The 17,992-nt window shown below is 39.9% G+C and overlaps 1 protein-coding gene across 1 annotated transcript in view; it reads right to left on the reverse strand.

Annotated features, from left to right (window-relative positions):
- SPOCK1 (SPARC (osteonectin), cwcv and kazal like domains proteoglycan 1) overlaps positions 1 to 17,723 on the reverse strand; it is a 324,902-nt gene extending 307,179 nt beyond the window's left edge. The window contains exons 1-2 of the mRNA XM_049829957.1: positions 17,572 to 17,723; positions 17,009 to 17,176 (exon numbers count right to left, since the gene is read on the reverse strand). Coding sequence (XP_049685914.1) covers positions 17,009 to 17,176 — 168 coding nt within the window. The 5' untranslated portion in view covers positions 17,572 to 17,723. The remainder of the gene's footprint in view (positions 1 to 17,008; positions 17,177 to 17,571) is intronic.
- Between the last annotated feature and the right edge of the window lie 269 nt (positions 17,724 to 17,992).

The following is a 17,992-nucleotide window of genomic DNA, read 5'->3' on the forward strand; positions in this document are numbered from 1 at the left end:
TGCTGCTGACATATGCAAAGGAGGTGGGAGGAGAAAGCGTTGTATGTCACAGCAGGGTGCAAATGTTACATGGTTTGAGTTAACATGGCCTTTGCCTTTCCAGAAAGCTCAAGAAGGTAGCCGTTCCTCCAAATCAGGAATTCACTCTATAAACAGTGTTTTGGATCAAAAGTGAGCAACAACTTGCATTCTCCCTTCCCCCAGAAAGAAACACTCCCTAAGCAGCAAGTGAAAAATTTGCTTTACGAAAATCCTTTTTATTTTCCCTCCTGTCATTCCCCCAAATTGTTAACAATAAGCTGTTTACTCCCTGTCATTGGATTTCATGTGGTTTCTATAGCACCATAGCAGGCATATTTTTCATGTTCTACTGCTGCGTAGAGTAACTTAATGATCCTTTTAAAAAGAACAAGTCAGGTCTCCAACTCTCTGTACCTTCTTGTGCTATGTCCCCCATGCTTTCTCAAAGTATCTGCAGCTAGTCAATAAACAGTCCTAAATACTACTCTGCCAGTAGTACTGAGAGCGCAGCTTAGGTGGTCTTCATTTCTTCCTCAGTTTTTTGCACAGTCACATTAGTGCAAGTTATAGTCCAACTTGAAAGAAACAATTCTGCCACTCAGCAGGCAGTGGTAAGCCCTATCATTACAGGGAATGGTATGTAATTCTTCAGCCTTTCAAGACAGTTGAAGTTGCAAGTAGCAGTGCTGCAGTAACTTCAGATCCTGAGTGATAAGTCATTTTGTCTTGCTCTTCCATACTTTCAACAATTAAGAAACATCACCTTCTGAAGCCATGAATACATGTGGTGGTGCATGTCTTTCCTCCTCTCCAGGCTGATTTACAAACTTGGGAAGGCTCACTAGGCCTTAGCATACGTGTAATGAGTCAGGCAGTTGAGCAACCCTTGGCTGTGCCAGGAACTCTTACACAGCTAAAACAGAGAGATATGCTGTGCGTCTCAAGGACTCCTGCTGCCCACCACGGGATGGGGGACAGGAGCAGAGACAGCCAGGTCTCACAACAACCTGCAGCCTGTTCTCCTAACAGCCTCAAGACACTATAATCCTCCCCTAACAATCTTGGAGCATCCCATTTTTACGTTTTGAGTTATTTTCAGTCTCAGAATCTTCCAGTGCAGCTGGGATTCTAGCAATTTGTTGATGACAAAAGTCAATCATCTCCTGAACCTATAAACAGCAGTACTAAGTGAGGCCTTTTGAGCTCTCCTGGACCACAGCAGGCTGTGACCAGCATCTCCCTGAGTGGGACACATCTCAGAGCTCGCAGACTTTCCTGTTTGTGAAAATCAGACATCTGTCGCCAAAAGCCAACACAACCTGGACTGATTCTCTTCGCTCCTTGAGGCTTGACCCTTCGCCCGATGAGACAAATGCTGAAGCATTTGACATGAATATTTTCACTGACCTCGAGGGGATTTTTTAACAGGTATACCTCTTTTTCTCTCTCTTTTACTCTCTTTTATGTATTTCTCTTAGTGTCTTTATGCACCCACATGTACTAACCTGAAGAGTCTACAGTAAGTTATAGCAAGTATAAGTATGTTATAACAAGTATAAGTTAATACTTTCAAATTTATACTTAAAATACTGTCATGATTTTTATTCAACTGTGAATGAATTTTAGGCTGCTATTGTACTCATAATCCCTTTAGATATAAACCGTTGACCAAGTCTGGGACTAGGAGTCAATCCAGCCACATCTAGACTCTGACAGGAGTTTAGAAAGCAAGGGGGTCTTCTCTGAACTTTGTGACTCAACAGGAGGGTGTCCCTTACCCTTTCCCACACTCCCTTTTACCCTATTATGCTTTCGGTCCATATATACATAAGTTTAGTTTGATTTTGATTTAATTTTCCTGTGTGCATTTCATCCACGTACCAAGTAATAGAGTGAACCTTGCCATCAAATTCTGTGAAGTCACACTTTTATACAACTTTATTAAATAATTTTTCTATTGCTAATACAATTGGAGGTGATTCTTTAAGCAATTCAACACACACCCCACCCCACACACCCACCCCATTTTTAAATCCCCCTGCAACAACATGCAACTAAGAGCCACTGATCTGGTGTTCAGGAATCGCTATGAGAAAAAGGCATCATAAAAATTCACTGTCTTAGCTTCAAAGACAAGGGAGAGTGGAACTCTTCTGGGCAAAGTTCCTATGACTCATGAACCTTTTGGCTCAAGTGGTTGTAAAATAAGCTAAATCATTTCTGAAAAGTCTTGATCAAGGAAGTGTTTCTGACTAAAGTTTGAAACAGTTTAGGCTTAGTTCTGTTATGGAGCAACTGAAATTATATTGCTTTTGCAGCTTTTGTAGCTGAATACTTAGATGACTAGAATGCTGTTACCCAAGAACATGGTGCTTGTGACTGTTTTGATAATCTCCAAATGGAAAATACTTCATTCAATACTAAATTGAAAATACTTCAACTAACTTAGAAAAGGCTATTCCTGAACCTGAACTAGTTTTATGAGGTCTACAAGAGGAAAGGGAGGATACACAGGGCTCAGGAAAAGTCAAACTCTGTGCAAGTGACGTTCTTTCAATAAACTTAGCTGAAGTTTGTTTCTAGTCTGAGAAAAACACTCTTAACAAGAGCAGCATACTGAAAAGACACAGAGATTTTTAAAAAAAAAAAAAAAGACCCCATACTGATGCGGATGTTTTAAATTTAATTCTACTACTAATCACATCCATTGGTGATAAAGATTGATTATTTGTATTATAAAATTTGTATTGGTCAGCAGCCCTTGCAAAGATGACAGTCCCCAGTGAGCTGGCTTCTGCATGAAAAAACACATAGAAGTGTTTCCACCCCAAGAAGTTTACAATCTAAATACATTCAAAAATTAAAAAAATGTCAACTGAACCGTATACGCACAAACAATTCATTCAATCTTGTCAGCGAAGAAACTGGCACTGTTGGAAACTTTAATTTTCATACTAGAAAAATTTTGAGTCAGTTTTATATGAAAATTGGAGAGTAGAAAGATGTCTAGGCAAACACAAAACTACATGTTTATTCTGTGAATTACTTATTGTGAGCAGATACAGGAAGTTTATGATGGAAAAAGAAAACAGTTCACACCAGATTTAAATTTATAGTTCAGCACATAGAGAAAAATAGGAGCTATCAAAGATCATTTCATTGACTGTTACAGATACTGCCCCAAATATTCTATACATAGAGGGAATGGCACCACTGTTTTCACAGAAATATTTTATGTCTGCTTCCATAGAGTCTGCAGGGAGAAAGAGTGATATAAAATAGTTTCACAGACTAAGAGAATACCCAATTCACTGTGACTTGAAGGTAAATACAGGTCATCTCACAGAGATAAACATCTCAACATGGGTTCATTTTTCTTTTTTTAAAAAAAGAAAATGTGATCTTGACTATATTGGATGGTTGCAATAATCCATCCAGCTCCTCTGGAACAGAGAATACAATATTTTTACTTTATTGATGAAAAACATATTTAGAGTGTTCTTCTCTTTAGCAACCTTCTGTTCTCCTTGCTCCTGCCTTTCCTTAAAATCAAATATTTTTAAGTTTTTAATTTGGAGAATGGAATCACACAACTAATCAATCAGACTTTACATGTGAGATCTCATCATTCTGAACATTACCTCATATGAATCTCAGTGATTGTGCCTGCAGGGTTATCACTGCTTTCTAAAAAGATTACATGGACCAAAAGAAACCACTTTGTTTTGCCCTCTGGCTTTCTATGTGAAACAAGTGTCATGGTGAAATGCTGACAAAATCCTCTCATGTTTTCTAGCTTTGAAAAATTGCAGCACAATGCTAATCTTGGAAGCACACAAGCAAAATATATATAGGGGATTTTTTGTTTTAGTTTTTTTAAAGCAAGCTACAGTACAATACTTATAAAAATTTGAGCAGAGAACAGAATTGTTCCCTTTTGTGCAGAAATAAGGACAGGGGAAAGGAGAAATCTTATGAACATTTTGTTACATTGACCCTATATATGAATGCATACCTAACAGGTTTCAGCTATGCAGGACAATAAAGCTTGAAATTCATCCTTGTGCAGCATGCGACAATAGCATCCATGAGATGTTCTGAAAGTTTAGATGTTTTCCCTGCTTCATATATGTCCTACACGCTGAATTACACCAACCGTTACAAATTCTTTTCCTACTTTACTCCTGCACCACTGTATTAGAGCACCATCCAAGGGAACAGAGCAAACAGCTTCCCAAATAAGTTTGCAGCAGCACATGATCACTCAGTGGATGCTCTGTTTTAAAACAAGCTTTTGCCATCTGTTCCTCTGCTAATTATGAATGCTACAGATATCCACAACTACACTGCAAGGAAAAAAGTGATTAAAGCACATGTATTTTTTTCTACAATGCATCTTTGTTGTTTATCTCAAATTAGAAGCAATACCACCCCCCACACAACACACAAGTCACACAGTAGGAAAACCACATGAGGGCAGATGTTTATAGCTTCTCATCTGGCAATAAGCCCGTGGTGATTGCTTGGAGTTCAAAATGTATTGTGTATACTCAGCAAGACAATCTTTACAACTGTGCCCAGAATCACACACGTTTCTTAAGTGGGGCTTACCAGTAGCTTTTGCTCACAAGAACACTCGCTGCCCAGGTCAGGGTCATGCAGGATACTGATCAGCAGCTAACTTTCAGTTGTGTACTCTCTAAATCCCTTCCTGCTCTCCTCTCCCTCTGGCGCTAACACCATCATCAACCGACCATTTTGGAATCCTCTCTAATGAAGCAGAACATGTTTTTCCTTAACTATCTCCTTCCTATTCTGTGTTTACAAATTCATTACCTAAGTACACACAGAGACACATGTCATGGCCTTCATTTCCTCTTTCTGCCAGGCATTTTCCATGAGGAAAGATCTCTGGGCTTTAGAAAAGCTTGTTCCAACCATGATTTCTCACCTAACTGAGCATATCTGCATCTCAGCCATGACTCCTCTGGCTGGATCCACTAAATCATCCAGTATTCATTTGCCCATGACACAGATTGTATGTCTGGGGGTTTTTTGTTGATTTTTTTTTTTCCTTCATTTGCTTGCACCTGTAGTTTCTCTTTTTAAGGAATGACTGAAAAAAACACATTTATTCCATCATTGCAGTTTCAGTAACTTATAATTTCAGGAAGCTTCAGCTTTAAAATCAGCCATGCCCTAAGGCTTCAGCTTAGCACCTTATTTTATATCTACATATCTCCTTACTGAGTTCAAATTTTACAGACAGTCTTGCATCATTCTGGATGGAACACATCAGCTGCACCATCCCCAATATATCAGTAATGGTTTTGCAATGATGGAGGTAAGTTTCAGAATTGCTTCCTGTTAGCAGCTTCTTTCACTACTAATGCAAACTACAGCCATACTGAGCACGTCACATCTATCTCTATTTGTACATTGCCCTGCTGCAATAGAATATTGCTCATTCTTGATTACATAGGGCCATATTCTGCCATTAAACCCTCAATGGAATATCTCAACAGAAACTAATTCTGAGGTTCTGTGACTACTTTAAAAAATAGTGATAGCAGAATAAGGCCGATAAGAAGTTTGGATTTTTTTTTTCCTTTACATGCAGAGACAGGACTATTTGTGATGGCAGATGTTGCTTTAGAAATGGAAGTTTCAATATATTTTTAAATGGTTCTAAAATTGTTTATATTATCTTTTTATGAATGCTCAAAAATTGTCCATTTATACCCATTAAAGTTTTTTGCACTTGTGTTCAGTCTTCTCTTCTCTTTTACAAGGCATTGCACCTGGATAGGAAATGCTTACTCACAACCTCTAACTGCAGTATCTCTGGGGGAAAAAAGATTACCTTTCATCTCAGGTTATAAGAAGTTCATTACAAGCCACAAAATTTTCACTCTGCCAATCGTTTTAACATTTATTAAGATAAGATACATGCATAAGACACAAAGCACCTTTTCATGAGAAGAGCCAAAGGCTCTATACAAAGACAAGGAGACTAGATATAAAAATAGACATTTGTGTCACATAAGGATCATCATTTCAGTCCATCTTGCCTCATATTCCAATGAAAATAAACCATTAAGTGTCTTGTTATATCCAAGTTAACTTTGTTATATAAGCGTGAAGAGACTAATAAATCTGTGGCCACTGATCTGAATTACTATATGCTTCCTTATGAGCAAATATCTCTGGTTTACCAGTTTCCTTCATGCTCCGGAACTGCAGTTATATGCAGAACCGACAGTTGTGCTGTATTTTTCAAGTTTGTATTTACCCTAATTAAATGTGATATGATTTCTTTTTGGATGTTGTTGTCCTGAGTGAACCATAATGTGGAGATTCATGATTGTGTTTAAGGAATATGGCAGACAATTCTGTATTTAAATCACTAATTACCCTGTGCCTACAGATATTCTTACTGAGTGCAGCACTCCAGTGTTCTTTTATGTGACACAATTTCTTTTTTAGCCATATGAAACAAGTTTGAAAAAGATCAGTAGATTTAAAAATGGTGAGAGTCACCAGTTTCACCAGATGTAGTTTAAAATTGAAATAAACCAAGATACGGGAAATCTGCTTTGCCTAATATCTCTGCTTTAACAGGAAATACATAGTCCCCCATCAAAATGATATCAAACTAGAGATGTACCGACCTAGCATTAAATAAATAAATAACATCTAGCTAGCATCAAAAAGATTGGTTACCCTGACTTCACTTAGGAAAGAAATGAACAAAATTTATCTCTTTTATACATTGAGCGAAGCTTATGTTCTCAAAAAAGAAAAGAATTTGACCCAATTAGCATTGCTGTCAGATACTGGCAGATATATCCAAAGGAAGAATACAGACCTGTTAAGCTTTGTCTTTCTGTATTCCAACACAGTACATAGCTCAGTAGAAGAGCGCTGTCCTGGGACTTAAACAACCCAAGTTTTGTTGTTACATCTGGCATTAGCTTGATGGATACTCTGAACTAGCTTTATCCTCTGCTTCCACATCTGTCTTATCTAGATATACATCTGCGTAGGCCTAACCACACCGGAAAAGCGCTTTGAGGCGTAGCAAAGCAAGCCACAAAAAGTTTCGGAATTCTTAAAGGCGATGGAGGAGCCTTCCCTCGTTCTGCGCAGCCCGGGACCCCGACGGCGGCTTCAGCACTAGACAGCTCCGAGCCGGACGGGCTCCGAGCGGCGGGCGCGGAGGGTCGCACGGTCGTGCCGGGCCGCACGGCCGGGCCGGGCCGCCCGCCCTGCGCTGCCCTGCGCTGCCCTGCGCGTACCGCCGCGGATGACACAACACGCTCAGCAAAACGCCCGCACGAGCAAGGACTACGAGTGCTTACAGTACGGTAGGTATCGGCGCATACGCCAGTCCTGGAAGACTAGCAGAGTTCTCCTAGAAATCAGTGTTCAAAGTCCAGCTGACTACTGTTACCGAACAAGAAATGACAGGCATTTCTGAATTCTCTAAAATTGATTTTTATTAATATTTACCAATTGCAATCAAATTCTACAAAGAACCTCAACAACCCTAATACACCCAGAAACACTACTCTAAAAACAATGTTTTCCACTCACTGCCTTGAACGACCAACTCGCCTCATTTCTTCTCAATCCTGCAATTATAATTTTCAGCCTCCCGCCCATCCCATTCTCTAAAATTTAAACATTCCCCACCCCAGTTCCAGTGGCTGCAGCTACCTCTACCTCAACCTTCTGTTCAGGTTCAAGTTGTCTGACTGCTACAACTTGAAGAGAAAGGCAGAGAGGACAATATACAAACACTAGAAGACAATACTGAAATAGACTTCTGAATAACCAGTGGAACTCAGGGAAGGAAGGGGAAACACAGCTGTCCAAGCTAAAAAGCACATAAAAACTATTCACAGAATGTGCTGTGATGTTTCAAATGAAATTGTACACACAGCTGAATTTCCTGACTAGACAGTTTCAAGATAACCTGCATAGACAGACAAGTATCACTGCCTCTATCAATCCCAGTGTCAGTCAGAATTCAACTGTAAGCCATGATTGAAACCGTTTTCAAAAACCAATCTGAATATAGTTACTTTAACAGTAATTTTTAATAAAGTATTTTTCTATCTGCCCAGGAGAAAGCAATCAGTGAAGTGGATTTATGACACTAAGTTCATTAAGAGGACAGCTAAGATCACAGAATTAATTGATGCCCCCTTGTACCTATTTAATGAGAATGATTTTCTGTTACCCTGGATTACAAACCAAGCTATAGAAGTGACAGATAAAGACCAATCTACTCCCTGCCAAAACCCCTATTCAATAGCTTAGCAATTTATCTGTAAACTGAATTTTGAATCATATCTTAGCCTTGAAACTCATTAGACCTTAGGTGTTCAGTCCAAACGTATAATTCACTTTTAGCTGCCAACCTGCAATGGCAAAGCCACCAATGATAACTGCTGGAGTTATCTACCTGATGATGACAGACTACTTGCATGGAGTTAAGGCTTGGTAACTTAGCAGCAATAAGGCCCTACGTAAAGCTGAAACTGAGTTAAGTGTTGGAAGTACAGAAATTCACACTGGAGGCAGCAGCATTACCTTAACTTTGCTATGTTTCAACTCCCCTTTCTTATTTTGGCCGGAATCTACAAAATGTGTACTTTGTAGACTGCAGATGTTTGATTTTCAGATAGGTTGATTCTTCCAGGGACTTTGAGGGAGCTTCTTCTATTTATGCTGGCCGGACAACTGATCTTTCAGCCTTTTCCAATTATGTAATGTCCTCCAAAAGCCAAAGAGAACTGTTTAATCTAACTGGTCTGTCATGTACAGTTCTTCTTTGTCTAAGAGAACAGGGAGATGTGGAATATGGGAATCAAACTCGGGCCTCACTAAAGTCTTTGAGAATTTGGTCATCAGCTTCAACATAACCAAGACTTGACTACAGCTCTTTTGGACGAATCTCATTTTTGGATACACAAGGAAAGAAATAATCAGACAGCCCTTGTATAAACAGACGTTATCAAAAATAAAAGAGTTTTCATACCTCTAGATGTAGTATTTGACCTCCATTTCCCTCATGAAGTCCTGCCTCTTGTAAAAGCAGCTTAGCTGCCCCACCCCAAATTCAGACAGACTCATATTTTATCCTCAAAAAATGCATACACTGTTAAAGATGTGCTGACTGAAATTATGTATTTCTAGCCTGCTGGTTAAAACCATAAACATAGAGCAAACAGTTAAAATATCTGAGATGAAAAAAGGCAATGATGTCCCTGATGTTCAAAACATAGTATCATAACCAAGCTTTAACTTTTGTCACTTGAGAATAATGAGCCTGATTTTCTCAACCCTAATCCTGGACAATTTACCTTAGATAAAAGTAGTATCATTTACCCATGGATACTTGAGCCTAATAACAGTTGTTACACTAACAGACATCAGAACTCAGCCTCCTATGACTATTTTCAATCCACCAATTTTTTATTACAGTGACATGGTTTGACATGCCGCAGGGCTCATTTGTGTGTGTTTTCTCCCCCTTTTTTCCTTTTACAAGAGTGAGTTTTGACAAATATATAAATAAAATCTAACCCACAACTGTGTATCGGGTTTTGATTTACTGTTTTTTCTCCCCACCCACCCTTGCACTAACATTGCAATACATCAAAACTGGCTCTTCCACTTTTTTATTCCTTTTTAACCTCACGCTCATCAAGAAACAAAAGATTTCTCTTTTGTCCTCTACAAAGGTGCAGCATGCTCTTCACATCATTATATTTCCTATAGCTCCCGCTGCAACTCTTAAAACATACAGTCTACATCCAGAAATGTAACAGAAGATTCACCTCTCAGGAATCTGACAAAATTGCAGTTTAAATTTGTAATAAAAAGAGCCCCTATGGAAAAGAAATCCTATAAAATGGGGGGCGGGGGGAGAGCAGTAGAATACAAGAATGGTTACTCTAAAAACCTGTAAAACATATTAGTGAAAACTTCAAATCTACAGAATTCCATAGCAGGGATATGATTTGTGACTGCAGTCTACAGAACATTTTTGTGAGGAAACCATTCAAGTTATAATTTGAAACATATAATACAGAAACTAACACGCTAGTTTTCTACTGACCTATTTAGCTTTGGAGTCTTAGGTAATTCCCAGGGAAGCTGGATAAGTGTCAGTTAATTACAAAAAGCTGGCTCTCTGTACCTGCCAAGTTAATTATTCTGACATAAATGCCATTATTTTTCCCCTTGTCCACTGCAGAAGGAAAGTGTCATGTTTGAGAAGGGCATTTTTAGTAAGCATACCTCTTCTGTTTGTAAGAAGCTGATTATGAATTACGTTTGCACAGATTCACTCTCATGTTTTGCTATTCTTTTAAACTTCATGCAGCTTTGGCAAGTACATCTCAGCTGTACTTTTCAATCACATTTATATTCCAACCTTGTCCTTCTGTTGACTAAGAATTGCCCTGAGAGACAACCTATGCTAAGAATGTCTGGGTAGACTTATAAATCACATTTCAACTCTGTTGTACTTCAGTCCAGACCCACTGGAATCCATACGCACAATCTTTATCTTCACTTAAATCTCAAGGTGGGCTTGCAATGATAATCTCCTGGGAAGCAAGCCTGAGGTACCTGTGTCCCATCACATAACCCCAGCCACTTTACTGACCGGGTACATCCATTACCTAAGTAGTAGGTATCCTTCAAGTGTACTGTAACCTTCCTTATGACTATCTTCACTACTACATAATTAGCAGGGCCTGGATGGTTTCTCGAGGAATATATATATTGAATGTATTGATCACTGAATCACAGAAAAATCTGTGCCTACATTTGAGGCTAGTAGAAAGTAGAAAATGTGATGTTCTGGTAATAAATTGTTGGCAGAAAAATACTTCATTCTGCCTGTAGACCTAAATACAACATAGAAATAGAAAATGCAATCCCAAACTAAGTAGCTTCCCCTTAGCATCTAGTGTATCAGGTGGTATCTTGAAATTGGTCGAGTCCTTGGTAGCGAGATCATGTTGAAGGCATGGATCTACCAGGGCAGAGACAGCAGAAAGAACCCACTCTACACAAATCAACTGTTAGCTCAAAAATCCCAAAGGGCCAGGGGATAGTTGGGTATCGCAGATCAGGTTCCACCACACTAGGAGCTGTATGGATAGGGAGCAAGACAACCACCTGCAAGGGGCTTTAAACTTAACAGACAGCCACATGTGATATAAAACTCCAAGGCTGCTAAAATCCCCAAATCCAGGTTCATTTATTACAGTTTATTACATCGTAATCTTTTTTGTTAACATACAACCTACATATTGAAACTGAAGTGCTTATTAAGATAACTTTTTAAAACATAACTGTGGATGGAATAATAACCTTTGTCTTAAATTCAGAAATAAGGTTATTTTTGTCACCAATTATCCACTTACTTCATCTCAACTTCATGCAAGGCAGCTTTTGCTGTCCCCCTCTCAATAAATACATAAATCTACTCTTACACAATTAGCTTTGTGTGAGAAAACTAATACAGTATATTATTTTAAAACAGGCTCTTTTCCCCCATGATGCTGGAAGGCCTTTGGCTCACCAACTCCAGAAAAATTTGTCTTTCTTGAATTTCAGTGATCAAAAGTGCTCACAATATTCATAATTAATATTCTCTTCTATACATTGTACAATTTTATTTCTTCGACAGAACCAAAGATCTTTCATTTTATGCATTCCTACAATTTATTTGCTCTCCTCAGAGTAGCATTACTTTCGTTACTTAGAATAACTCTGCAAATCAATAAAAGTACACAGGTTTTCCCTCTCATCTATTTCAAGCTGAGCGGCCAGGACCCAGAATAAATTCGTGTTAGCTCTCAATTCCATGACCTTCTACTTTGTACTTTTAAATTTCGTTTCATTTCTATTACTTGAGTTCCCAAGGTCTTCCAATTCTGCCTGCTTGGTATTCCAACCCTTCTCAGTACTGGTCATGTTTTCCAACTCTCTGCTATCAAGTTTCACTACCACACTTCTAATTTTGGGCTAAGCAAATCAGAGAAAGGCAAGTGCAACAATGGAAAAAGCAGTGAAGAAGTGTGAAGAGCCAGCCCAAAGTCCAACAATCCATCAGTGGCAAAGCTGGAACAATACAGGTCCTCCAGTTCCTAGCCTTGTATTTTCTTTATCACCTAACACTGCACTTCTGATCAGGCATGAGGAAGAACTCATAGGCTCAGAAAGGCAATGTACTCAATAACTGACAAAATTGTCTCTTCAGTGGATTGTATCAGGGAATGGTAGTCTATGACCAACCTGGGAAATCTAATATCTAATCTAATCTACTTATATATGACTACTCATGCTGCTGATAGTTATATGTAACTATTTATTTATCCATAGTAAGTCTGAGAAACGTATACACACAGATGATAACATTTCATGCCTTGCTTCTTAGGCATGAACAGTCTCAAATCATCTCCAGGCATATAATGCATGGGGGGTTTAACATGATAGCCTGAACTGGAACTCTGTAAGCAATAACATTTAGAGAAACAGCTTAGTTAATGCTCAGAACATGGTCTGGCAGCCTGCCATGCATAAACATGCACTGAAACCAGGGTTCATGCCAAGATTCTTAGCTTTCAACTTCATAGAAATTCCTTGTATGGTTTATACTAGATCCTCCAAGTTAATTTCAATTTTTTTCTTCCTTTTTGCAGTTTAATCCATAGCTAGTTGAACTTATTACCTTTTTATATATAAGCATTAATAATGTAATAGACATAACTCCAAGTAGAAGTAATAGAATTAGTCTGCTCATATAATTTTGATTAAAAAGACAGGCCTAACACTAAGTGGACACTTACTCTATGCCTTCTGTGCCAAGCCTCTAGGAACACAATGAGATGCTGCAGTGTGACCTATTACAATAATGTGTATGGCTATTCACATTATAAATGCTTTCTAAGACTCATAAGAATTCACTTCACATTCAGGTGTCGAATTTGTGCTTGAGCTCCTCTGAAGCCAAGGGATCTCTTTCGATAGATTTGATCGAAAGATCGAGGCCTTAACATTTGTTTTCGTAATATCAAAAAGTCTAATTCGACTCTCATATCCCTGATGTCTGCTTTTCCAGGCTTCAAATCTGTACAAAGGAAATAGCTGCAGTTCCTCCCTACAGACTCCAGCTTTATTACTAGAAAAAGAAAAAAGTAAGCATTATACTGATTTAGGTTTTATTTTTTAGATACTTACTAAACTAGACCTAGTCAGTTACTCAAGTATGTATCAAGCCACTTTCAATATATGGATTAGGTGAATAGTAAATTCCATATTACCACAGATCCTGAGCTCTGTCCTTTCTTTTTGACAGCTTCAACACACAGTCATGAGGAAGAGAAATACTGTTATCCCCAACTATAAAAATGGGACTTAAGACAGAGCTAAGATTTTGTCATTGGTCACACAGAAAACCCATGGCAGACAAGGAAAAAGGAGTGGAAGACAGGAATATCAAATTCAGATCGTAACAAAAGCTTATTAATACATCAGATACTACACCATTATTGATACTGGACACTTGGACAATATACAAGATTTTCAATAGCGTGTGCTTCACAACAGACCAGTCACATTGGTCTTACTATTCGTTTACAGGCTCTGCTTGCTTTTAAAAATGGAGCACTTGGATATTCTACAAATTGTGTTCATATCATGTGAAAAGATTGTATTGTAAAGTATTGTTTTAAACAGATCCCTTGAGGCCTTTTGAAAATGTTGACAGGTCATCATTTCACACTATTAAATTCAGTCAGACTTAAAAATTTAGCCTGATTAGGCTTCAAATGAGGTGTACTTCTGTGCTGTCTTTTCACAGAAGAAAAGTAATGACTTCTGGGCCATTAAGTGCAACTACCATGCTGTCTTCGCCCAAAAGAAATATGGGTCATACTAAACAAAACGATCAATAGCTGTCTTCTCAAATCAGGCCATATTGGACATAGCTCAATAAGGCTGACCAACCAATTGATTTTGAAAAGAATAACTAAAAAAGTTGAGAGAAGCCCATTTTAAAATTTTATATTCAATTATATATCATCTGTAAAAAACACACACAATACTGCAACATTTTAACGGATTTATACACACATGTGTGCGCAGATGTTTATGCTGTATGCATGTATAGTTTAAAGTGGCCACACCCAAAACAATCAAATCTTAGCTCCATATGTGACAGTGTTTCTCCTACTCTACATGAGGACACAGTTATGTAAATAATTGTGCAATTTTATTTATATAACATAAAATTCAGAAAGCTACTAAAGGTAATTATGATAATTACTGCAACCTTGCTTCTGCTGATTTACAGGGAATGAACTAGGTCGTCTGCTCTGTAGTAGCGGTAGTGTCAGACCCAAAAAGGTTTTAACTGAAACACCACTTCTATGCTCCACCTCCCATGCAAAGCCAACACCCACTCATCTAGCAATGATGCATATATAGTTACAGTTTGGGAACGAAGGGAAGGTGAGGAGACAGTTTCCCTACAATTCAACAATTATGAATGAAATGCTAGCCTACCCCATACATAGCAGTTCATACTGTTATGCTGCATCTCACCAGGCAGTCTTTTAACAAATGTTTTAACAATATAACCCCGACAACACAGCCATGAAGCAAGGACCACATTTCTTCTAATGACATCTCAGTATGCAAGAAGCATGCTGTTTCTACTGTACCTACTGCATTGGCAGCAACTCTACCTACGCATGTCTTCATCTGTGGACACAGAACCTCTCACAGAAGATTACAATGCAATAAATCGCTTTGCTTGAAGACAAGTTATTAAAAGCTAAATTACATAAGCAAGCCTTTTTTTTTTTTTTTTTTTTTTTTTTTTTTTTGAAAGAGCTAGGTAGGAGATGATTAGCAGTCTCTCCTAATTTGGCCCATAAAAGGTTTCATGGATAATCATCTGTATTCGTAACATGCTAGTTTTGAAGTAATTAAATAGAACCATTAAGATGGCTGGGAAGAAAGGTACCTAAACTTTGTATGAACTTTATACTATTTGCTTTTGCTTGGCAGAGGACTGGTTAAGAGTGGGGTTTTTTCCATAAAATGATTCTTCCTATAGAAAAGAGTTCTGAGGCTTTATGGGGTTTGTTAGCATTTTCAGAAAGTCTAAAAAAACATTTTCAGATGTGAAACCTTAAAACATGAAAGAGGTAATCTTTACAAACACCTTCTACAGGAAGAGGAATAATTCATCTGACAATTGCACTTGTTAGATCAGGGAAAGGGTACGAGAAGACAAGTTGCAATGACTCCAGGCTTCAAAAAAGAATAATGGTATAAAATTAAATAAAAACTTTAGGGTCAAGGACTGTGATTAATACAAGGCCTCAATTTGGAAGAGACTGTTGAAAGATGTCCCTTGCTATAAATCTGTCCTTAGTTAAAAGTGTTTTCAGATTAATTTGGCAGTCCATTCAATTTACCATTTTCAAATGCTGCTGAATTCTCACATCAAGTTGGATGTAGAAATTAACAAGTAAAACCCTTAACCTGCATTCCCCAGGAGAATAAACCAAATATTAACAAAGATTCCCTTGGAGCCTGGTAAAAATCTGTAAATCCGTATTAACTTCATAAAGTTTATTAATAAAGTCCCCTTAATAAAATAGTAGTTACTGTACAAGCATAGGCTTTTCCAGACACCTATTATAGGAGAACTTCAACAGTCCCAGCAGGTGGATGTCATCACCATGACTGCACACAAATATACATTCTGACATATCTGTTGATACCATTGTTAAGGCCATACTTTGTTATATTGAGATTCAGAGCAGCATGATTTCTCAGACACAGAGATGACCACAATTACAGAAAAATGTAGAGAGAACGAGCTAGGCAGAGACAGGTCACATTTAACTGTAATACTTTGACTTCCTCTTTGCCACGGTAAGATACAGTGTTAAGACCACAAACGTATAGAATCAAAGTTTAACTTGTTAATATATTAACAAAACACCAAAGCTTCCTAAACAAACAAAAATTCTTACAGAATAGTACTAGCAGAACTGCTAGCCAGCTCTACTCTTCCCTTTCCTAGAGTCACACTGCAGCCACAGTGCACAAATCCCATGCAATAAGGAACACTTAACCTCAATGTGCTTGTGATTTAACAGCAATGTTTCCCTTATCCAGTCTTGGGCGGACTGAAGCAGGGTTTTCTGTGTGTGCTCCCAGAAAGCTTTTTCAGTGTATAGACAACAGAAGCAAAAGGAGCTCTGTGAATATTACATTTACCATAAATGTTGCATTTCACTTTCTCCAGTCATTGACTTAATACACACAATTGTATTTAAACTAGGGGTATTCAAGAATTAATTTTAAGCTTAAGAAAATGATTTGTTTTGTACAGATACATGTCATAACGCATCCTGAAGTTACCCCTATTTTCCAGACTGAAAAAAAGACCTGAACCAAAGCTCTGCTTCCTCTAACCCTATACCATCATCAAAGATCTCCATGAGCAGAATTGACAATAAAATGTTTTCCACCAAATCTGCAGGCAAAAAAAGCTGTTTACCACCTTGTGGCTTGAACTGGTAAATATTCCCTTCTTACACACACACCATTTCATCGTTTTACAGTTAACTAGCCTCTTAAGCAGCAGGCACAGAAACTTTGCTCAAAGTTCCTCCCCAAAGGAAAATTGAAGACCATACGCTTTCAGTGAGACTAACACCGAGCCCAAGCTGCCCCAGTCGATGGGGTAAATCAAGAATGCCAGGACTGTCTGTCCAGCTTCCAAACAGCTCTGAACATCCTTCCCACAAGCAGCAACCGGTTGCCCAAGCTGCAGCTCTCTTCTACCCACAGCTTCTAACAGCCAGCAGCCACCCATCGAAAGGCTGCTACGGTCAAATGGAACGAACAAGAAGTACGCAGTAAACGAAGAAGTACTTACATCCCTGAATTTGTTCCAGTACTTGTCTCTATCGTACTGCGAAACGGTGCTCAGCCATTTGTCGTTGTCCAGGAAATTACCGTGATTGCTATTACTCGTGATGATTTCAGGATGCCGGCTCTCCACTTGCAGGAAGCACCAGGCAGCGATTACCAGCACCCCCGACATCTGCAAGGAGAGGAGAGGAGCGGAGAGGAGCGGAGCAGAGCGGCGAGGCGGCGGCGGCAGCGGGCGCGGACGGCGGCAGCGGCCGCGGGGGCGGCTTTCTCGGGCGGGGAAGTTTGAGGGGACCCAAGTTCGGGCTCGTCTCCCCTCACGCCCCTCGCCAACTTCTGGCTGCGGAGCTGTCAGGTGCCCTGAGACCCACCCCACCCGCCCAGCCTGGAGGGGCGGGAAACGACAGTCATAGTAATAATAAAAATAAAACGGGTGACCTGGGGCCGGGCAGAGGCACCAGCCAGGGGAAAATACAGCGTTACGAAACCCCAGTAAAGCCTCCCCGCGGGAGCAGCCAGCGCTGGCTCCACGAACTTTGGCTGACAGAGCAGAGAGGAAGCCCCTACCTCCGGGCAGTGCCGCCGACCGGGGCTCCGACCACCGTACGCTCTTCCTCCCCCTCCTCCCTTTTGCGCGGCTGCCGCTGCTCGGGCGGCGGGGCGGAGAACCGGCGAGCCCCGAGTAGACGCCGTCAGCGGCTCCGGCTGTGTGTGTGTGTGTCTGTGTGTGTGCGTGGTGGCGGGGCGGACGCGGGCCAGCAGCCGAGGTCTGGCGCCATCTACCCGCCGAGCGGCGGCGGCGCGGAGGCGGAGCGCGGTTTCGCGGGCAGCGCCCGCCTGAGGTAAAGGGAGAGGCGAGGGGCCGCTCGCGCGCCCAACGGTCGGCCCTAACGGTCGGTGTCTCGGGGACCTGCTGAAGGGGCTGTGGAGACAAGGGCGGGGCAGGATGGGCAGCTGGGGAGGTTGTCTGTGAGGAAAGGTGGGGATG

Source organism: Accipiter gentilis, chromosome 26 (assembly GCF_929443795.1).
Source record: "Accipiter gentilis chromosome 26, bAccGen1.1, whole genome shotgun sequence".
Lineage (NCBI taxonomy): Eukaryota > Metazoa > Chordata > Aves > Accipitriformes > Accipitridae > Astur > Astur gentilis.